General features: G+C 38.6%; 1 protein-coding gene across 1 annotated transcript; it reads left to right on the forward strand.

Moving 5' to 3' along the window:
• On the forward strand, positions 1–23,435 carry LOC122315906 (bifunctional TH2 protein, mitochondrial-like). The gene is made up of 7 exons (XM_043132224.1): positions 1–571; positions 11,394–11,502; positions 18,553–18,843; positions 18,994–19,408; positions 19,861–20,115; positions 22,478–23,082; positions 23,186–23,435. Exons 1-6 carry the CDS (start codon positions 207–209, stop codon positions 22,885–22,887), a joined length of 1,845 nt encoding a protein of 614 aa, XP_042988158.1. The 5' UTR covers positions 1–206; the 3' UTR covers positions 22,888–23,082; positions 23,186–23,435.
• Positions 23,436–24,001: the final 566 nt, after the last annotated feature.

Genomic DNA, 24,001 nt, shown 5'->3' on the forward strand with positions numbered 1-24,001 from the left:
CTCTGTCTGTCTGTCTCTCTCTCTGTCTCTCGGCTACCTGTCTCTTTCTCTCTGTTTGTCCCTCCTGTGATGCGCTTCCTCTCGGCTCTTCCGCTTGAAAAAACCCCGAATCACATCATAATTTTTAAGACTTTTTAATTATCTATTTCTTTTATTCACTCTCTTTACCCACGGTCTGCCTCCCTCCCTCCCCCTTTGTCCCTGTGATGCGCTTCCTCTCCTCCTTGAAAACCACACTCCAACCCACTTTCTTCCTCTCCGCTGTCCGCTCCTCCACCACCTCCCATCCACGAATCGTTCGGTTCAACTCTCTCCGATCCTATTCCGAGTCGTTCGATTCAGCCCTGAGATATCCAGCCTCAATGGCAATTCCCCCTCCTATAAAGTCAGTGGCCGCCCTGGACTCCGAAGTGGGCCTCGCCAAACGGTTTTGGATCAAGTTTCGCACCGAATCGGTCATCGCGCTCTACAGTCCCTTCGTCCTCTCTTTGGCTGCTGGGAATCTCAGGATCGAAACTTTCCGGCATTACATCGCTCAAGATGTCCACTTTCTCCGCGCCTTCGCTCAAGCGTCAGTTATCTTTTATTCCTTTTTTCCTCCCCCTTTTAATCTGATTTTTGTATTTTTTTTAATGCTTAATATGAATCTGTTTGGTATAGGGAAATGTAATTTTATACTTGGATTGTTGGGTTCTGAATATGTGTGTCTGGCTGCTAAGATAGCGTGATAAAGATGGAATTGAACCAATAGTTTTTTTTTTTTAAACTTTTGAAATGCTGAAATGTTTGCTTTATGTATAGTTGATAGGTATTGGCTAACTAAGTTTTATATTCGTCAATCTGTTGGCTAGAGTTGCCTATTTGACATAACGGGCTGGTCAATAAAATAGTAGTTTCAGCACCACCCCCACCAAACAGAAAGTAATAATAAAAAAGGAAAGCGAGAGAAGATTGTGATATAGTTGATGGATGACCTTCTTGATGTGTTGGAGTCACTTTTTTTTTTTGGCCAATTTCTCTATTTGTTTGCCAAGCTTGGTTGCTGGGAAAATGCAGGGAAGTAAAATCAGTGGCATAACTCTATCACTGAGTTAAAAGGTCCGATTTCACTATTTTTTTGACATTTTCATAAGCCATTAACTGCTTGCCTTGTTTGATGCCTATGTTCTATTGGCTATAGTGGAATTTATTTTATTTTTTATTTTATTTTTTTGAGTAAAAATTTTATTCAATGAATATAATAGGCGAAGCCCATGTACACAGGAAGTATACAAAAGAAACACCTAAGAACATTCAACTACTAAAGTAACGAAGACAGAGACTCATGGACTGCTCCACCATTAAGAACAATGGCTGAAAACCAAGAAAACATGGAAAACATAAAAAATTTCCAGAGTTCATCTACAATACATTCCCTATTATTAAAACACCTCTCATTCCTTTCCAACCAAATGCACCACATAATACACAAAGGAAACATCTTCCACGCCGCTGCCACTTGAGAGCAAGAATGAATTCTCGGCCAGCATGCAAGTATTTCTGTCACTGATTTTGGCATAACCCAGGACAGTCCAGATCTTCTAAACACCCCATCCCATGCTTCCAATTGCCGCTGTCCAAACAAAAAAAGCAACCTTTGACGGAACACAAGCCTTCCATATGTTCTTCCAAGGAAAAGAAATATTATGCTGATCATACATCATCTTATAAAAAGATCGAACAGAAATCTTTTTAGACGCTATGCTTTCCAGTAAATTTGAACCCTTTCATGTCTTCTAATAACCACTGAATACAGCAACTTGAAAAAATCTGTAACCTCCTCAATTTCCCAATTCTGAACTGAACTGAAAAAGCTGACATTGCAATGACCCTCTTCATTAGAATAACTCATCAACTCTGAAATAGAAGCCTGCTGATTAACAGCCAATTTGAAGACAAAGGGAAAAGCTCTAAACAGAGCAGTCTCACCACAACCAGAAACGAATTCTTGAGCCATCACCGACCCCAAAATAAATTTGTTTCACAAATTATCCCATCCTTTTCTAATGAATTTCCATAAACTTTTTTTTTATAAGTAAGAGATAAATATTATTGATCTGAATGAAATAGGCATAGCTCGCTTACACAGGAAGTATACATAGAACACCTAAATACATTCTAAGAGCGATAAATTAAAGACAGGGAATCATGAATGTTGTCCCCATTTAGTAGAATAGCAGAAAACCAAAGCATTAAAGTGTGTAGAAAAAAGTTCTTTAGCTCCACCCTAGTGCGTTCCTTGTCTTCAAAGCAGTGTGCATTCATTTTTGCCCAAATACACCACATGATACACAACGGGATCATCTTCCACACAATTGTCACTTGATGACAACCTTGCATCTTCCTCCAACAACCTAACAAATCCACCACCCTCGCAAGCATAACCCAAGCAACTTCAACCTTGTGAAAGATCTCATCCAACAACTCCCTTGTTACCTCACAATGCAATAAAAGGTGATCCACAGATTCTCCATTTTTTTTTACATAAATCACACCAATCCATAACTACACAACCCCTCTTCCTCAGATTGTTCGTGGTCAAGATCTTCCCTAGACTGGCGTTCCATACATAGAAGGCAACTTTGGAAGGCACATAGGTCCTCCAAATGTTCTTCCAAGGGAATTGAGGATGATCTTGTGTTGTCAAAATTTGATAGTACCCCCTAACAGTACATTTCTTGTGGTTATTAGACCTCCACTTCAATCGATTACGCTTTGTCAAAAGAGACCCCATGGAGTATAAGAGGCTGAAAAAATCTTCAACAATAGATACTTCCCAAACGTGGAAATTCCTATTAAAAAGAATATTCCACTGATGAGAACCATGAGAGTAGTTGCATATCTGCTATTGAAGCCTCCCTATTAGTAGCAATATGATAGAGAACTGGAAAGGCTCTTTCCAAGGCATGCTCTCCACACCACACATCCTGCCAAAAACTGATTCGATTGCCCTATCTTGCTACAAAACGAATATGTTTTTCAAAGCATGACCACCCCTCCTTATAAACTTTCATAATCACACTCCATGCCCCCCTCTCATTTCGTTGGAGCACCAACCACCCCAAGCAGCTCCATATCTAGCATCGATAACTTCCTTCCACAATGATCCCTCCTCCAAATGATATCTCCATAGCCATTTGCCCAGTAAAGTTTTATTAAAAGTTCTCAAGTCACACACTCCCAACCACCCATGTGCCACTGGATCACAAACTGTCTTCCATCTAACCAGGTGGAATTTCTTCTTCTCCCCCAAGCCCCCCCATAAAAACGACCTGAAGAGTTTCTCAATCCTGTTCCCCACCCCTATCGGCAAGGGAAACAAAAGTAAAAAATACGTGGGAAGATCAGTAAGAGTGCTCTTAATAAGGGTGAGACAGCCCCCTTTCGAATAAATATACTCGTTTCCAACGAGCCATTCTTTTTTCTATCTTCTCCACCACCCCGTCCCAAATAGCTCTAGCCTTAAAAGTTTCTCCCAATGGGAGACCCAGATACTTCAAAGGCAAAGAGGACACCTTACAATCCAATAGGCTTGCTAAGCTGAGTATGTTTGAAACCTCACCCACCAGAACTATCTCGGACTTACCAAGATTCACCTTGAGCCCCGACACTGCTTTAAAGCAAAGTAACAATGCTCGTAGAGTTTGAATTTGGCTAATATCTACTTCACAAAACAATAAAGTATCATTTGTAAATAAAAGGTGTGAGAGGATAATTGAGTTCCCAAAACCATTACCCACTTGAAAACTAGATATGAGTCCTCCACTCACCGTAGCCTGCACCATCCGGCTAAGAGCCTCCATAATTATAACAAATAGAAGAGGAGATAGAGGATCTCCTTGCTGCAAATCCCGAGAACTATAAAAAAACCAGCAGGTGTACCATTAACTAGAACTGAAAACCGGGCAATAGAAATACAATGATGCATCCAAGCAATCTATCTATCACCAAAACCGCACCTCCTAAGCAGATATAGGAGGAATTCCTAGTTCACATGATCACATGCCTTCTCCATGTCAAGCTTGCAAAGAATACCTGATCTTCCCTCCCACAATCTATGGTCCAAACATTCATTTGCAATGAGTACTGAGTCAAGGATTTGTCTCCCACGAATGAATGCATTCTGAGGCTTGGAAATAATATGTTCCAACACAAGACTTAAACGGTTGGATAGCACCTTCAAAATAATTTTGTAAACGCCACTAACCAAGCTTATAGGGCGAAAATCCTCTATGATCGAAGCCTTGTGTTTCTTGGGAATGAGAGCAATAAACGTCGCATAAAGGGATTTCTCAAACTTTTGAAAGGTGTGAAATTCCTTAAAGACCTGCATAACATCATCTTTTACAATGCCCCAACAAGATTGAAAGAAACCCATTGAAAACCAGTCCGGCCCCGGCGCTTTATTCTTAGCCATACCAGAGATGACCTTGTAGATCTCATCTTCCTCAAAAGGTCTCTCCAAAACACACGCACTCTGAGAATCAATTGCCTCAAAGGATAAGCCACCTCCAACTAGCCGGTTCCATGAGAAGAGTCTCATAATAATCCACAATGTGATTTTCTAAATCAGGAGGAGAGAATAGCACCTGAGAACCTGAATGTAGAACCTCAATAGTGTTATTGCTCCAATATGAATTGGCCCTTTTATGAAAGAACTTCGTACACTTATCTCATTCTTTCAACCAAAGGGTCCTAGATTTTTGGCGCCAAGAAATCTCCTCCGACAATAAGACTCTCCCCAAATTTGCCATAACCGTGCCCTTCCTCACACGCACCTCCTCCGAGGTATCTCCCAATAATTCCCTTCCCTCTAATTCTTGCAATTCCTCCAAAAGGTTATTCTTCTGATTGTCAACGTGACCATAAGATTCCTATCAAACTAGAAACGAATTCTTGAGCCATCACCTACTCCATAAGTCCCCTTGCTCTCCTTAGTGCACCAACCCCCCCAATCACTTCCATACTTCCAGGCAATCACCCTCCTCCACATCGCATCCTCTTCCTTATTAAATCTCCACAACCACTTCCCCAATATTATTGAAACTACACAAATTACGAACTCTCAATCCACCAACATCAAAATTGGATAGCATATATTTTTCCAATTAACTAAAGGCACTTTGTTCTCCTCACCCAAACCTCCCCACAAAAAAGCTCTATACAATTTTTTGATATGATTAGCCACACCAACTGCTAAAAGGAATAAAGAAAGAAATTACATTGGGATATTAGAAAGAGTACTCTTAATTAGGGTGATTCTACTCCCTTTTGATAAATACATCCTTTTCCATGCCGCCAACCTTTTCTCAATCTTCTCAACCACCCTGTCCCAAATATACTTTGCCTTGAATGATGCCCCCAAATAGGTGTGTTCAACCGGGTTTCGGACCGGGTATTCGGGTATACCCGGGCCGGAACCCGGGTTCAAAATCCGGACCGGCTTCTGGCCTAGTTACACCCGGGTTATGACCCTGTCCGAAACCCGGATTAATCCGGATTTTTACAACCTGGAAATTCGGGTTCCGGATCAAACCCGGTTTTTTGACTTCACAGCTGCCTCATCTTCAACATCGTACCTAACTGTCCAACCATGAGCAACTTTCGGGAATATCTTAACATAGCCATCCACCTGAGAAGAATCAGGATTGTTCGATTACCATCATATGCAAAAACTGGGAAAATATGGATGAAAGTATGGTTGATTGCATGAAGTGAAGAGAGACCGTAGCTGTACGAGGAAGAACGACTTTCAAGGACAAAACAAAATCTATCAACTAATCTCTGTACCACTGGATCCGAGGCCAAGGACACCATGCCGAATCATTAGCCAGAGTCGTGCAAGAAAAGACACTAAAGGAATCATAATATAACAGAGGATGGGGGCAATATAAAATTGAAACAAAGGATTCATGTAACAACTACAAGTTTTTGGTATAAGCTCAAGCTCTAAAACCCATCACAACCGAATACTTCTCAAACATTCAAACATCCTCTTTAAAAAAAACTCAAAATATGGCACCAAAATCTCCGAACACCCCCAAAATATCACTACCTTCGGAGATCTTTCACTGGTCAAGAGGAAGCAAGAGTACTAGAAGAAGATGGAAAGAGATTTTTCTAGAAACAAAAAAAAGGAGGTATGCCTACGATGGCTATATGAAATCAAATCAAATTCTTACACTTACAAAACTTGGTATCTACCTGTGGGTAACCTTCCATCGACTGTTCTGGGGAAATTGGCCCCCTGCTGCTCGAGCTGCCCAGCCGTGTCATTGGCAAAGATAAGCGGCTGATGAAGGCGAGAGAGAATGAGGCAAAGTTAACCGGCGGCTAGGGTTTGTTTCAGAACCTTATATGAACGAGAGAGAGAGAGAGAGACGGGGGGGATATTTAGCCGGGTGAGAAAGGAAAAATAAATGAAACCGGGTACCGGGTTTTTAATCCGGTACTCGGGTTTTAAATCCGTACCCGGACCGCATAGGTCCGGGTTTTGCAATCCGGATTTCGGCCTGGATTCAATCCGGGCCGACCGGATTCCGGACCGGGCCGGATAAAATGAACAGTCCTACCCCCAAAGGGAGGCCAAGATATTTCATGGGCAGAGAAGAAACTCTACATCCCAAAAAAGCTGCTAAATCAATAATATTATGAACATCTCCCACCGGGAACAACTCCGATTTACCCAAGTTCACTTTTAACCCAAAGATGGCTTGAAACACAGCAAGACAGCCTTCAATGCTTTAATCTGATTCTCAACAGCAACACAAAAAAAATTAAAGTATCATCGGCAAAATGTAAGTGTGATACGGAAGTAAAGCCATTAATAGAAGTACCCACCAAAAAACCTGAAATAAATCCTGCCCCTACAGCAGTCTCCACCATATGACTTAAAGCCTCTATAAATAGAATAAATAAGAATGGAGATAATGGATCCCCTTGTCTCAAGTAGTCAAAATACAGCATCTAACCCAACCACAGCATTTGTCACCGAAGTCACATCTTCTAAACATGTAGAGCAGAAATTCCCAATTTACGTGATCGAAAGCCTTCTCCATGTCCAGCTTACAAAGAACCCCCGGAACACCTTCCCGCATCTGACTATCTAAACACTCATTTGAAATTAGCACAGAATCAATAATTTGACGACCTCTAACAAAAGCATTTTGAGGTTTAAAAATAATCTTCTTCATCACCGTGCTCATACGACTAGCCAAAATCTTTGAAATTATCTTATAAATTTCACTCACCAAACTAATAGGTCAAAAATCCTTTTAACTCCGAAGCATCCACTCTCTTTGGGATAAGAGCAATAAAAGTTGCATTCAATGACTTCTTAAACTTTTGATAATCATAAAATTCATGAAGAACCTGCATCACCTCCTCCCTCAGTATCTCCCAACAATCTTGAAAGAAAGCCATAGAAACATCTGGGCTAGGAGTTTTGTCTCTTCTCATCCCACAAACCACCTGATACACCTCAACCTCTTCAAACGGCCTCTCAATCCAGGTTGCTGTAAAGGAATCCAAAGCCTCAAAATTTAGACCATCGATTTTACTCTCCAATCCTCCATCTTAGATAGAAGCGTGCGATAAAACTGTACAACATGCTCATGAATCTCATTAGGAGAAAACATAAAATTATTATCAGCTTTAAGCATCTCAATGTCATTGTTGCTTCTATGAGAATTAGCCATTTTATGGAAGAAACTAGTGGACTTATTCCCCTCTTTAAGCCATAAGACTCTTGATTTCTGCCTTCATGAAATTTCTTCCCAACAATCTCAAGTTCTAACACCACTTCATTTTTTCTTGACAACGATTCCTCACAATCTCTCTCTAACTCCAAGGCTTGAAGCTCTTCCCAAAGAGATTTTTTCTGCTGCTCAACATTCCCAAAAACTTCCTTATTCCACATCTTCAAATCAGCCTTCAAAGCTCTAAGTTTACGTGCCAACACAAAACTAGGAGTCCCCTCAAAATGATAAGAGTGCCACCAGCTTCTCACCTTGTCTACAAAACCCTCAACTTGAAGCCTCATATTCTCAAATTTAAAGTAATGTCTACCGTCAATAATACCCCCGCAATCAAGTAAAATGGGAAAATGATCATAGCATACCCTAGGCATTCTTTTTTGACTTATCTCTGGATAATGAGACTTTTGAGAGGAAGAAAAAAGGAATCTGTCCAGCCTTAAACCACCTCTACTATTATCAAGCCCCCCACCACCACCATCACCACCAACAAAAACAACAACCGAAGGCAGATCCAGCAATTCCAAACCACAAATCAGCTGGGAAAAATCCTCCATGGCTGAAGACAAAAAAGAATTACTCTCCTCACTAGGGAAACGAATAGTATTAAAATCCCCACCAATACACCAAGGCATATCCCACAAGTAGTGTAAACCCGACAATTCATCCTACAACGTAAATCTATCCTGATCTCTATTTGGCCCATAAACATTAGCCAATGCCCAAATCCAACCATCTTCAATATTTTTTAAAACACAAGCCACCGAGAAAACTCCAACACAATCCTCCACCAACTCAACGACTCTCTTATCCCACATCACCAAAACACCACCTAAAGCCCCCGAAGAAGTAAATAGATCCAACCAACAAAAGGACATCTCCACAAACTTCGAATGATATTACAATCAACAGACTTTAATTTGGTTTCTTGGAGACAAACAACGTAAACCTTGCAACTACAGATAAGAGCTCTAATGTGGAGGCGTTTATAAACGTCATTGATCCCCTTGACATTCCAAGACAAAATTTTAGGCTTCATTTACACCAGGAGAATCCCTCCCTTTTACTCTGTCTCTCCCAATAGTTCCCTCCTTATTGTCATAATTAATAGAACATTGCAAGCGCTTCAACTTTCTTTCCTTCCTCACAGTTGATTTCACGACCGTGGAACTAGTAGCTTCTATAGCTAATAGGAGAGCCTTAAATTGTTCTTCAAATCCCTCACATGAAATTCCCACACAACCTTGTAACTCCACTTTTTTTAACACCCAATCTTAGTTTTCCTTGGAAGCATCTGCAAAGGCATTGGACTACCCACCTCCCCCTCAACACAGGTTTCATCAACTTCAACCAACTGAGTAGGAGAAAACAAACTCTGATTCTTAGAAGAACTTTCCCCCCGAAAAGTTTCATCGAATACAGACACACCAATCTCAAAATCATTCTTAGAATCAAACCTCCAGCTCCCACTCTTGACTCCCCTTGTCAGTCAGAAAATCCTTCAACAAACTAGTACCATCATCCACCAGATTAATCTTGTTGCCAACATGAACCAAATCCACTACACAACGTGAGGGATTCTTGATGATTTTACCCTCCTATTTTTCGGTGCCTGAGACATCACCTCAACCCCACCAGAAGCTTCGGGAGTTCCTGGGACAACAGATAGGGATTTTTTTATTTTTTATTTTATTTTGATGTCAGGGAACCTCTCCAAGGTAGGGCCCTTCAGACCCACCCTTGCTGAGTAAACTCTGGGCGCAGGGTTTTTGGTGCAGAGGTTACTGGAGATAGCCCTTGAGGTTGTCGACGACGAACCATTGGTGTTGAGCTATTGCTGCTCTTGATTAGCCATCGCAGGCAACGGGAGAGACCCTTGCATGCTGTCGTTGGGCTATTGTTGGGCTGACAGCCCATTGGGTTCAGCTGAGGAAGTGGAGCCCTTTGCAAAGGAAGGCCCACTCATTTTGAGACGCCAGCTCATCTTGGGTTGGGCTTGGCGTGACTGGCCCAATCCTACACCCATCTTGGCCTTACCCTTATCCAGCCTAGGTTTTAGCCTTGCCCCAGATCCAGGATGGCCCATGCCCACACCCAAGCACAGCCTAGGAATTAAATCCCAGTCCACATTACCTATAAGTGCTTCGACAGCCTTCTTCAAACAGCATAGTTCCTCTCCTTCACACCAGCCAGCTCCTCCTTCATTCCAAAGAGTACCTTCTGCCCCTCCCTTTCTTCTGCACAGGCATCGGACAGACCACCTCCAACTAAATCAGGTGCAAAGTCTTGACCAACCCTCCCTGCCAAAGGACCGTCTTCTGCTACCCATTTCTTTTTGTCCTTTTCTCCATTTTGTGAGGCCAACACCTGCCCTTACCACCATGCACCACCACCCTACTTCCTACTCTACAACCACCAGCAGCCTCAACATATGTCCTTGCTTGCCCACCCACCTCTTTTCCCTTCCCTCCACCTTGAACCACCACTGGAGCCTTGGAGAGGCAAGATAGAGCATGCTTCATCTCCATGGACAAAAATTTCCACCCTTGTCCTTCCATCCCTGCTGGGAACATAACCATGCCTTGATGCCCATTACCACGAAATTTAGTAACTTCCAAGTAGTGTCCAAAGGCATTAGAATGCCGGTGAGCAAGTATAGCCAAAGACCCAACCCGAAAAGTCTTGAAAAGAAATCCTTTCTTCCCTCCGAATGGTAGCATTCTTCCACCGTGTTTGCCACCAACGAGCGCTATAAAGGCTGAAACCCAACTCCTTTGTCACCTTCCTGCCTCTTTCAGTAATTTGAAAAAAATTTCCCCCCTCTAATGATAATATAAAAACCTTAGTTTTTATTAGTAAGTGTTTTAATAACCCATCTTAAACTAGAAACTGTAACAAACTCAAGCTAATGGGATGATGATTCCAGTGTAGACCACCAGAAGGGATATCTTATGGTAGAACTGTACGGAGAGAAAATGCTAAGAGTTATAATGATAGTGGAAATTTCAGGAACAGGAAATCAACTTTTCCTAGTGGGTATAGGTAGACAAAGAAGTTCAGACTGTGGATATCTATAGTATGAAATGTAAGAGAACACAAAGTTATCATGCTATCAATCTTGGATATCTTTTATTGTTAAGAGAAACTTAGTGCTTGTGTTAGAAAAAAATGAATTGTGGTTTCGAAATTGTAGTCACCTGTGCCCGTGCCTGAAGATTTGAATTTCCATTTTCGGTTTTATTAGGTTACATCTTGAGTTTCCATAGCCTCTTCTTTCACAAACTATGCCATTAAAAGATTTACAGCTTAGGAATTTGCAAGTAAATCCAAGTATAAACTAAAAGAATAAATCCTAAAATCCAAAATTAGGAAAAGAATAGTAAAATAAGGCACACAATTAAAGATGAAAAGAAAAATCAATTTCATCCATTGAGGTGAAATATGTACCTACTCTAACTGAGGTGAGTTCTAGATGTTGAAATTCAAAATAGCATGCTGTATTTTCTTTTATTGCCTCAGTTTTATAGAGAACTAGAGGGCTGGGCTATCTATTTTGGAAAATATATATATTTTTCATTTATTTTTTTTGTTGGATTATAGATATGGATTGGCGGAAGAGTGTGCGGATGATGATGATGCAAAGCTTTCAATCTCTGAATTGAGGAAGGCAGTTCTGGATGAGCTAAAAATGCATGGTTCATTTGTACAGGTATGAGTCTCTATGCTGTCTGGTATTTGCTCCATTTCCAAGAAAATGTATGTTAAGAAGGGAATTGAAACAAGATAAATCAGCTTAGTGTTGCCGAAAGGATCAAAACCATATATGTAGACCAACTACTTTATTGGATAGGTTGACCTTTTGGAAGCAAATGGGAAAGAAACATAGAGTGGTCTAAAAAACCTGCTTCTTATCTTTTTATTTGTTTTGTTTATTAAATATGCCAAACTCAACTGGCCTGATAATTATATTAGGTCATACTCATGAGTTTAAGAAATATAGGGGAGACATAAATAGTGGTTGGAGAGCTTTTGTTACAGTTACAGAGCTTATGGAGTGTCGTCTTGTCCGGATAGCATGGACAAAATTTTCGTCTAATATCATGGAATTTCAAAGGGAGGTTAAGACGGTGTTTCACTTTGGATACAAAACTGCCTCCTCTTTCCCCCAAAACCCCTGAAATGAACGTTAAGGAAAAACAAAACAATCATGATAAGGAAACAATATGTGTTACTTCTAGTGCTCATGGTAATTAATTGGTGGCTAATTTAACATACTGGGGCCCCAAAGGTTGGCACTTTTGGTAGTGTTAATTAATATTTCCAATTTAATTTGGCAAATTAATCATCCTGGTTTGATAAGAATGGGTCTGTTGTAACCTGCGTTATACTTGACACTATGTTTGGATTTAGAGTTGATCTCAACTAAATTCATCTCATCTCATCTAATCAGTGCAACTTTTCCAATTCCCATATAAAATATAATAAACAATTCAACTTTTTCAAATCCCAATACAAAAATCATATTAAAAAAATAATATTCTGACAATATATTATTCAATTTTCAACTTTAATCTCAACTCATCTCATCTCAACTCTGAAAACAAACGAGGCCGCATGACCAATGATTATTATGGGTATACCTGTGGGAAAAGACAGAAAGGCTCACTACACTAAACAGTCCGTGTCTGTGAATTTACTGTTTACACCATTGCTATTTACACAAAGAAGAGAACTTTGTTGTACCCAATCAAGAAATAAATCCCCTAAATGCATTTAGATTGATATAGATTCCATTTCCCAACAAAACATGATCCTTCCCTTCATGCAATTCAGTCTCTCATTGGCCTTTTACATTATTGCTACTTCTGTCTGTCAATAGATGTGGCTATTGACAAATCTCTAAGCATTTTTGTGATTTTTTCAAAGCATCCAGCCACATTGAATCCTCCTCCATCATGGGTCACCTTGTCACATTCAATCTCAGCCATCTCATAAACAATCTTGCAATGACATCAAATTCATCTGTCCCTGTCTTTTTTGGAACTTAAGGATCTAAAATCTGATGCCATGTATCCGTTTTTGCTTTGAAGTCTTTTCTCTTCATCATTTCTAGCAAAAGAAATTCTTTTTTCCTCGAGTTAGGAACTGCACAAGTGGAAGTCTAAAGCTATAGTACCCGTATTCGTCATAATAATAACCCTTTTCCTGAGAGCTGCATTCTTTGCTTGGACAGCCTTGTTAGGAAATATTGTTACAATGGAAAATTTAAGAGACTGATTGATTGTTGCTGTGTGTGTAAGAGAAATGGGGAGTTAGTTGATCATCTTTTACGTCATTGTGAGATTGGAACTGCAAAGGCAAGTTAGTCGGTTGGTTGAAATGCGGTTATGCCTAGTGGACTAAAGTAAAGTGTTCCAATGCACACGTGAAAAGTTTTATCTTAAATTATGGGGCCTACACTTCGGCTACTGATAAGGGGACAAGACCTTACAACTACATTGGAGATGATCCCTTCTCTCCAGTGAATGCAGTGAAGGACTCTCGCCTCAACCGCCCATATGACTTATGGCATCATTTACTTGATTTTAAACCTAAATGATTTTGAGTGACCTCCTTTGTGGCGGCTATTAATCCGACTTCCTTTTGTCTTCCATTTTGATTGTTTGAGTGGCTTTCACTTGGATTGGATTAGCTTGGGTCATACCTGAAAGACACTTTCAGATGTATTTTGTTTCTGGAGAGGGATAGGTGGCAGTCTGCAAGTTGTATTTGTGTGGAAGATGGTTCCTATTTGACTCATTTGGTGCATTTGGGAGGAAAGGAATGAGAGAATCTGAGGATCATGAAATGATGAATGGATATTGGAGGAACTCAAAGCTTTTTTCAATACCCTTTTATCTTCTCTATGAAGGTACATGATTGGAAGTTTTACAGAATGCATATAAGCTATTGCTCCAATAACTTCTGATGTGATTCTAAAAAGATTAGATTCACCCATGAAAGTGATAATTAAAGGTTTTGCACATTGATATGCTGGGAAAGTATTCCATTGGGAACAAATTCATAATTAGGTGCACTTTTGTCTTTTCACATATTTTTTTTCTTTACAGCTGTTGTTTATGGAGGAAGTAACTCAGATTTTTTATTGAAGGGAAGTAACTCATAATTGAACTTTGATTTGGGGAATGTGTTGCATTGAATTAAAGTATGATGTTGTATGTAAGAATGAGCGATAGTTTCGATGGTAAAGTGTAATTAATCCTGAACTTTGCATTTAAACCTTTAACACCCCTTCCTCTAGGATTAGGAATGCTATGAACAAAAAAATTTTATGAGTTAGGTATGAAAGATCCCATAAAACAAAAACAAATCAAACTTTACCAAGTAAAAGACAGTTATAGTTATTTGAAACAAAAAAAAAGAGAGTTATAGTTAGCATTTGTTAAAAAAAATTTGAAGTCTTGGGCTAACTAACAAAATCTATTAATGAGTAAAACACATATTTGATTCTTCATAAAAGATTTAGGTCCTTGACCCTTTTCCCTAAGCTATATCCTGTTTTGCAGCCTTATCCTCACATTGATCATCACTTGGGACAGTTAATTCCGAAATACAAATGTGAGTCAAATACTTAGTAAGCAACTATATCATATAGTATATAATATAATGATATATATTTTCAGTTGTAACAGAACATTCATAGTTACTTTTAGTCACATATATACACGTATACATTCTTTTTGTTTAATCCATTAATTAATTGAGAAGATTGAACGTAGATTGGTAGGTTGGAAGAGATTGTACTTGTCGAAAGGTGGTAGGATCACCTTAATCAAGAGCACCTTGTCTAATTTACCAACTTACTTTTTATATTTATTCCCAATTCCAGCGAGTGTGGTGACCCATATTGATAAATTTCATCGTGATTTCCTTTGGACTTGCCTAGGGGATGAATTCAAATTCCACCTGGTTAAGTGGGATAAGGTATGCTCTCCAATCGCTTCTAGTGGTTGGGTATTAGAAACCTGAGGATTTTCAATTGGGCCCATCTTGGGAAGTGGTTGTGGCGATACAATAAGGAATTGGAAGCTTTATGAAAGTTGGTGATTGACTGCAAGTATGGAGGTATGTGGGGGAGGTGGAGTGCTAGGGAGTTATAAGGGGCGTATGGAGTGGGAGTTTTGTTCGTCACACTAGACTTGTGTTGGGAGATGGCTTAAAAATAAAATTTTGGTACAACTTATGGTGTGGAGATAGTGCCCTCAAGGACTCATTTCCTCAAGTCTTCATGATTACAAGTGAGAGAGAAGCTTCAGTGGTGAACTTATGGAGATATCTGGTGACCTAGTCCAATGGAATGTAAGCTTTACTAGGGCAGCCCAAGATTGGGAAGTTGACATCTTTTGAGGATTTCTTTAGACTTGTATTCCATAAAACCAAGCCCTCAAATATCTGACATGTTGTTGTGCATACCTGCAGGTAAAGGTTGATTCTCGGTTCACTCCTTCTATAAGTCTCACACAATTGTTGAATAATCACTTTCCATGGAGAAGGATTTGAAGAAATAAGGCGCATCCCAAAGTGACGTTCTTTGCTTGGACAGCTTCTTTGGGTAAGATTTTGACAATGGATAACTTACGAGAACGCAAGGTGATTATAGTAGATTGGTGTTGTATGTGCAAAAACAGTAGTGACACTATGGGTCATCTTCTACTTCATTGTGAGGTTGCTAGAGCATTATGGGGAGATGTATTTAGACGGTTAGAGCTAGCCTGGGTTATGCCTGCTACAGTAGTCGAGCTTTTGGCCAGTTGGACAAATCTAGGCAGTATTCCACAAGTTACAGCTATGTGGAAGATGATACCTATTTGTATTCGGTGGTGCATATGGCAAAAGCGTAATGACCGGATGTTTGAGGACAAGGAGCACTCATTGGAGGAGATTAGATTATTTTTTGTTAGAACTTTGTTTCTTTGGGTCAAAGCTGTTGATTTCAATGGCCTTGATTTTCATGAATTTCTTGTTTTTTTTTCTTCCTCTTAGATAGGTGTTACCTCTCGTATACAATTGTTTACTTATATAAAAAAAAGGTCTTTAACTATTCTTCCTGAGCCATGTTCAGTTCTGCAGCCTTATCCTCACATTGATCATCATCTAGGACGGTTAATTGCGAAATAAAAATGAGTCAAATACTCAGTAAGCAACTATTTTATATAGTTAACAATATAACAAGATAGATTTCCAATTATAACAGAACATTCAGAGTTTCTTTTTGTCACATTTAATGCATTTACATTCTTTTTCTTTAATTTGTTGATGACTAGCATACAATGTTACCCCTTTGTCTAAAGGTTAATGATCTTTGTGATCTCGGCTCTTTCCGAGACTAATGAACAAAAATCTAGTCCTCCTCTAGGATGTCATAACTAGGTTCATCGCCAGTGAGCCATTCCTTCTTGTTGTAATCTGCCTCACCTTTGGTACTGTAAATCTTAAACGATGATCCATGTTAAAAAGCATATACCTCATATTTTTTGTCTGGTCCTCATTTTATCTTTTCCTTTTCTTTCTTTTTCTTTTTCTTTTAATTTTCATTATGCCTATACTTTTTTTTTCTTTTTTTCTTTTATTTATTTATTTATTTTTATTATGTCGGGGGAACCTCTCCAAGGCAGGGCTCTTCGGACCCACCCCTACAGAGTAAACCTTGGTCCTGTGCACCGCACCCTCGGAAGTTTTCCTACACAATGCCTTCACTTTCTTATTTTTCGTTAATTTCATATATAGGGATACTATATATAATATCGCAAACAGAAGCATACAGTTCAGTCCGTTGCATTCATACTCTTTCTAATTAGAGGATTTTACATGGGCTACCAAAGAATAGTCTATACATGCATATCATTTGAAACATGTACATATATAGTTTTGTGAACCGAGCATTTTTTAAACAAAATGATAAGAAGGGTATGATCACAGTTACTTCTAACCTTATGCAAATAATTAGTCACGTTGATAAGCACCTATACAAGCATATCATTCCATCGAGTTATATTTGAGCTTCTATCTTGGTCTTCACACATACAGTGTTTTTGTTTTGGGAATAGAAGTCACGGTCCATTGAAAAATATCATGCAATCAGGTGGTTATACTAGGGTTTTTGGATTTCACAGATATAAAGTGTGGAACTTTTACAAGTTTCTTGATGGTGCATTTAACATAATGTGAGGGAAAACTAAGTTCTTGAAGCCGTGACTTCTTAAGGTGGCAGGCAGCTTATCGGAAGGCTTTCCTTCAAGATTTTTTCAAGAAACTCCAAGAAAAGGTGGGGTGAACAGGCAGCAGTGGGCGTGCTTCCTGGTGTATGACAGTGGGGATGGGACTATTGGAGTCCTGAACTGAACAGCGTTTCTTCTAGGGTTTTCTCAGTGTGAAGGGACACTTGTAGTGGCTGTGAAGCAGGGGGTGGCAAAACTGTTGCCCTATATTCATAGGGTTTTGTTTTGAGTATTAAAAGATGTCTTAGGCTGGGTTTGGGGCTTCAGCAGACTGACTCTTGGGTTGAGCCTAGCGTTTGGTTCCTGGGCTTAAAATACAAACCCTATCTGATAGCTTATTTCCAGATTTGGGCCAAAACTGTGCCCACTAACTAATGGCAACAACTCCAGCATGCAGAAACCATAGGCCCGTGGTCCAATAACTAAAAATAATCCAACATCCAAATAATCAAATCAATCCAGTATATTAAGAAACTTTAAACTCATGGGCCTAAATGAGATTCCTATCCCTAACCCTAGTTAGGGATTTAGCTAGACTCTGCATCAAGATGTGAGATATATAGTTCCAAAAACTTGACCTTTGTGCTTGAGATTAATTCTAGTTGTAGTATCCTTATGCTCTTCTCTTCCTTTAGATCAGGAACCCATAACGTTATTGCTGTAAGTTTAGTGTTTCCTGAGAGTCAGAGGACAAAATATTGGCATGCATTCCTCTAGTACATATTTATGGAATTTCAAATTTTGATTCCTTTCTCTAAAACATGGCATATGCTGCTTGATGACTTTTTATATGCTATTTACTAGAAGAAATGTGCCATTATAATATAATTTTTCTTTAAGTTTACAGGCGGCAGATGATGCTGAATAGTTGATTTTTACGTCGAACAATTTGAACCCAGAAATTTTCACGGGTTCAAAATAAAGAGGGCAAGGTGCCTAAATAATCTCTTCTATATATATTTAAATTTTATACTCTGCGAATTTAGTACATGCAGAGGAATGTAGAAAATGAAAGAGAGTTCTGGAATAATAGCTTAAGATACGCTTAAAAAGTCAAGCATAGCAGTCCTTGGGGGGAAAAGAGAACTTTTGGAATAAATATTAAAGAATGATATAATCTTTTTGGATTTATAATGGTCAGAACATGTGATATAAGCTTTTCTTTTCTCCTGCATACTTTCCATGGACTAGGGTTTTACCAATTTGTCTGCTGTTCTAATGAAAATATGCTTCTGAAAGAAGCATAAAGACGGAAGTACTGGGATATTTTACCAATCAGAATGGTTCTGCCTACACTGGAGAGTTCTGATTCAAATGGCACTGTGCCCCATCGGAGACTTCTTATGTCACTTGTGATCTGTACTTTTGCACTAGTTCAAATATCTCATTTATTGGTGTGTTTATGATTCTATCTTATTTTGTTCAATCAACCATTATGGAAATCGTGATGGGGTACAAATCTGATCGCTTGGCTTTTGTAGGAATGGGGTTCAGACCTTGCAAATGAAGGCAGTATCAACTCTGCGACAGTGAAGTACACAGATTTCTTGTTGGCAACAGCCTCTGGGAAAGTTGGAGGAGTAAAAGGTCCTGGAAAACTTGCTACTCCTTTTGAAAGAACAAAAGTTGCTGCATACACTCTAGGTGCCATGACACCTTGCATGAGGCTGTATGCCTTTTTGGGTATAGAATTCAAGGCACTTTTAGATCTTCATGAAGGCAGTCATCCTTACAGGAAGTGGATTGAAAGTTATTCATCTGAAAGTTTTCAGGTTTGTCATCCTCCCGAGCTGTGAGTTGTTTCACTTCATTTCTTATGTCAATCTGATTATACTCTACTGATTATCGTCTCGGAGGAACATACATTGCATAAATGGCCTCCTTTACTACAACTGCTCAACTAGTGTTATCTTTGAATTTAGGCATCTGCTGTGCAAACTGAAGACTTGCTCGATAAACTAAGTGTCTCTTTGACAGGAGAAGAGCTTGACATCATTGAAAAGCTTTATCACCAAGCCATGAAACTTGAAATAGAGTTCTTCTCTGCTCAGCCAGTTGTTCAGCCAACTGTAGTTCCTCTGATCAAAGAGCACAACCCTACGGAGGATCGTGTTATTATATTTTCTGATTTTGATTTAACGTGCACTGTTGTTGATTCTTCTGCCATTTTGGCAGAAATTGCAATAGTAACAGCTCAAAAATCTGATCAGAGTCAATCTGAAAATGAACTTGCTCGAATGTCGTCAACTGATCTGAGAAACACATGGGACCTTCTTTCTCAGCAGTACACAGAAGAGTACGAGCAATGCATAGAAAGCATTATGCCTTCCAAGAAAGGTTTATTATCATGTTGTTTATTGTCTGAAATTTAACCTGTCTTTGCATTGGCAGCAAACGATTTCATGGAAGAAACATTTCCCCTTAAAATCAGATGTCAGTAAAATATTTCTTGTTCCTAATATCTTGATTTTGGGGTTCACATAGTCTTAAAAAAAAAAAAGGAGAGAGATTGACTGTTGGCATATTTTTATCGTGGGTTTACTGTGAATTCTATAGATCAGCACGGACCAAATCTTACTTTTGTGCAGAGATGAAGGTAATCTTAATAATAAAATTCATGACATAATTTCCAACACTGATCCAATCCAAGACTTCTTTTTGCAATTTTTAACAAGACAGACTAACTAGAGTATTAACACTGCATTATAAGATTTTGAAAAATTCTTTGTGACGTCATAAATTTACTTGCTCATGTACATATTTAATTTTCAATTTATGTGGCTCTACAGTTGATGAGTTCAAATATGGACATCTACATAAAGCACTTGAGCAACTTTCGGATTTTGAGAAAAGTGCAAATAATAGTGTGGTTGAATCTGGGGTACTTAAGGGTCTAAATCTTGAAGACATAAAACGAGCTGGTGAACGTCTTATTCTTCAAGATGGTTGCACTGCTTTCTTTCAGAAAATTGTAAAGACTGCAAATGTCCATGTCCTTTCATACTGTTGGTGTGGTGATCTGATCAGATCAGCTTTTTCATCAGGTATGTCTCTTACGTATGCTTAGAATGTTATGATATGCAAATTGAAATCTCTTGTGTACTTCCATTTTCCATTTCCAATGTAGACTAGATGAAATGCAAATCTCTGTCGAGGTTTATTGAAGATTTTATTCCTCTGATGCTTATATGCAATATCTGAAGAGGGGTTGAATGGCTTACTTGATCCCTCTTGTGTTGAGAGCATTCTTTTGACTCCTATATGGTTTTGCATCCGCAAAGATATTGTGCATGTTTTAGAACATAATTTAATGGGTCGTTATTATTGAGAAGTTGCAATGGTTTTGTCAATGTTCTGAAAACAATTGGAAAGAGGTAACATATTGGATAAGTTTTGAGTGACATGTAAATAATTGTTCAGTACAAAGATGAAATCAGAACTAAAAATGGAAAAGAATAACTGGAAAAGTTAAATATAAGAAGCCAATAATACACCTACTTGGGTGTTATTACAAATTTTGAAAACTAAAGTGAGGCTCTTATATGCACATATTCCATGATATTTGTGTGATTGTGATACACCTCATATTTTATGTATGCATGTATGTTTGCAAACACGTAGTGTTAAAATAATGCTGCTTATGGTACAAAAGTTGTTCTATCCCCATTTATCCTTTTTTGATAAATATTAGATATGGGGTAATGATATACATACAATTTTTTTTCTACTCTTTTTACAACCTTGAATTGAATGGAGGGCGGTTATGTATAATTTGAAATTCAAATAAAAAAATCTTCAATATTTTTTATGAAGTGGAACTGTCGCATTCGTTGATTGTAAAGTAGTTGTATGAATATCATTATTCATTGATATTGCCCTATAATGATATTCCTCTAGCTGTAAAACTATCTTTTTCTTTGGAAGTGAGGACCGGAAACCCGTTGATGCATTGTGATGATAATAGCAATTAACTGAAGGTTACAGCCATTGATCTGATATTAAATTTTGTTTTGCAACATAATGTTTTACTATTGGTCTCTGCAAATGATGACCCATTTATGTAATGCACATTTAAAGTTTTTAGGCGTTGAGCTGTGTGATACTCCTTAATGAGTGATGAGTCTAGGTGGTGTATGGGATCTCACATTGCTTGAGAGGGTGAAGTTCTTGCTCTTTATAATGATTCCAATTGGGCTCCAATTGTACTAATGACTAGTCCTTTTGGAGTATAACTTGATATGGCTAGGGCCTCCCTTGGGGCATTACAAGTTGACAAACCTTTAGGTGGGTTGTTACATAAGGAATGATCTGTAGTCTTGTGGCTTTGTGGTGCCCTTTCATATTACAGTTTAAGGGAAATTTCTAACTTTGACTGCAATAAATGATTGTCATCTTTGTTTTAATGGAATCGGCATTATATTTTGGGGCTTTTTGCATAATTCAAACATGATCTACTTGAAAAATAATGAGAGATTGATTCGTTTATATTTATTCTAAAATGAAGAAGTCAAGTCTTTCGACACAGCCACCCTTTCAGTCACTTCATGAGGTACATTATGTATTAACCGTCAGTCTACTAAGTTGCACAAGAACGTTTGTCAATAGCATTCACGATTTTGGGTCGAAGAGTTGATGCCATGATAGTTATGCTCATATGTTGGATGGGGTTTTGACAGTGTAAAACTCAAGGCTTGGAATGTCATGATGCTTTTCCTTATGTGCTGATATGGTAGGAATGTTCGATCTTTTGATGGTGTTGAGCTTAAGTTTATGATTCTAAGATCTCTTTTTCATTGACTATTAAGTGTTCAATAGTTTACATTTAAGACATGACATGATGCGATGAGTGCCACGTTGGTGAATGGGATAAGGTTTAGTCATTAGCATCTACCTGTTTTTTTTTTGATCATCTGAAGAAGGGCCATGTTGTTATACAGTGGTTCTTCTCATTTTCTGCTGTTGTTCTCGTTATGGTGGTGGTGGTAGCAGTTGCGGTTTTTTCCCCCCAAGTCAGATTGGGTTTCTTCTGTTATGCCATTCGCCGTTATGCTCATAAAATTGTTGGATTATTTCAAATATTAGCCGTTATGTCAGCTACTATTTACAATTGTTAATGCAATCCATCGATCACATGGTATCCTGTTGAGACATTGAGTGCAAGTAGGACCATCTAGATTAGCATTATGGAGTTTTAAATCCAATTTTGTGTTTCAACTTGTCCTCACACCACATATCAAACCCTTCCCGCACCCCCCCCCCCCCCCCCCCCCAAACAACCCACCCCAACCCCTGCGTGGCCCTTTTATTTAAACATTTTTATTTTTTTCTCTTTCTTGCTTTGTCTCAATGGAAGTTCTTTATATTTTTCTATCGAGTTATTAATAATTTTCTTCTTTTATGGATCAGGGGATTTACATGAGTTGAATATACATGCAAATGAGTTCACTTATAAAGAATCCATTTCCACGGGTGAGATTGTTAAGAAAGTGGAGTCTCCAATTGACAAAGTTCAAGCTTTTAAGAATATACTTAGTAATTGCAGCAATGACAGAAAGAACTTGACTGTTTACATTGGAGACTCTGTGGGTGACATACTTTGTCTGCTTGAGGCAGATATAGGAATCGTGATTGGTTCGAGTGCAAGCCTTAGAAGAGTGGGGACTCAGTATGGTGTTTCTTTTGTCCCACTATATCCCGGCTTAGTCAAGAAACAGAAGGAATATGTCGAAGGAAGTTCTAGTTGGAAGGGGCTATCTGGCATTCTCTATACAGTCTCTAGTTGGGCAGAAATACATGCCTTCATTTTGGGGTGTTAGAATTGCAGTTTTCACTCACTCATCTTCACAACAAAATGCTGGACCCATTTATATATAGTGCAACAGAAAACACAAGTTGGCTGATTTTAGTAGTGGCCACCCCTTTGCTGGCTATCTTCCCTTTTCGTTTTTCTACAGGGTCTACTCGTTCAAAGGCTTGATGTCAGTCTCTTGTTTCCATATGGCGTGAACATGGTATATGCAATTTCCTTGCTCGCTCACATTTGCTTCCCTATCATTATTTCCTTTCATCCAATAATTGGTCTTGAATTAATTTTTTAGTAATGTCCCCTTTCAGGTATTCAGAGGTTTCCGGAAGCAGTGATTCAGGACAAAGGTCATTACATACATTTGTTCATATAAACAATCCAAGTATTGGTACCTATTTTCAAAGGTTATTACAGTCCTTTTTGGAGGAATGGCATTTACAGAATATATGTATTTTCATTTAAATTATCTTGTATTATAATATCAGATGGAATGAATTACTGTGTTCTGGCAATATTGCTGCTTCAGTTATGAATAATTGCACTTTTGCTTTTAAGCTACTTGAAGTCTTCTATCAGATTTTATTTAGACTTGAAGGAAGTTGTATCCGATGAGCTATTTCGTTTTCGCCTTACACCTTGGCCCAACTTCTACTAGGCCTTGGTTGTTATAAAGTCTCCGTCATTTTAGTGCTTTTATTACTAGGTTTCTCGGAGCTTTGGTAATGAAGGGCGAAGGTGCTTGGAGTAGTTTGGCAGGGAGGGGAAAAAGAAAAAGAAAAAGAATGGTGCTGGAGATCTAAAGTAATGATGCATAGCTTTGTTGGAATTCCTTGTGAAGGAAGATGAGAACAATAGAAGTTTCTTTGAATTCGGGTATCGTTGTGCAAATAGTTTTTTAAGGGTATTTTTTGCTCTATTTGTGGATTTTCTTTTTTTAACTAATTTTTTTAATTTCATAAGAATATCATTATTTATGTGCGATGTCATAAGGTTTGGTTTTAAATTGTTATATAAATCATAGTTTTGATTTCTGTTCTGATTCGGTTAGAATGATCGGAAATTTTTGTTTTGGTGTAGAACCAGGTCAATCATTCTTCTATTGGCCTCTTGACAACTCATTTTTA

This window comes from Carya illinoinensis, chromosome 7 (genome assembly GCF_018687715.1).
Source record: "Carya illinoinensis cultivar Pawnee chromosome 7, C.illinoinensisPawnee_v1, whole genome shotgun sequence".
Taxonomy (NCBI): domain Eukaryota; kingdom Viridiplantae; phylum Streptophyta; class Magnoliopsida; order Fagales; family Juglandaceae; genus Carya; species Carya illinoinensis.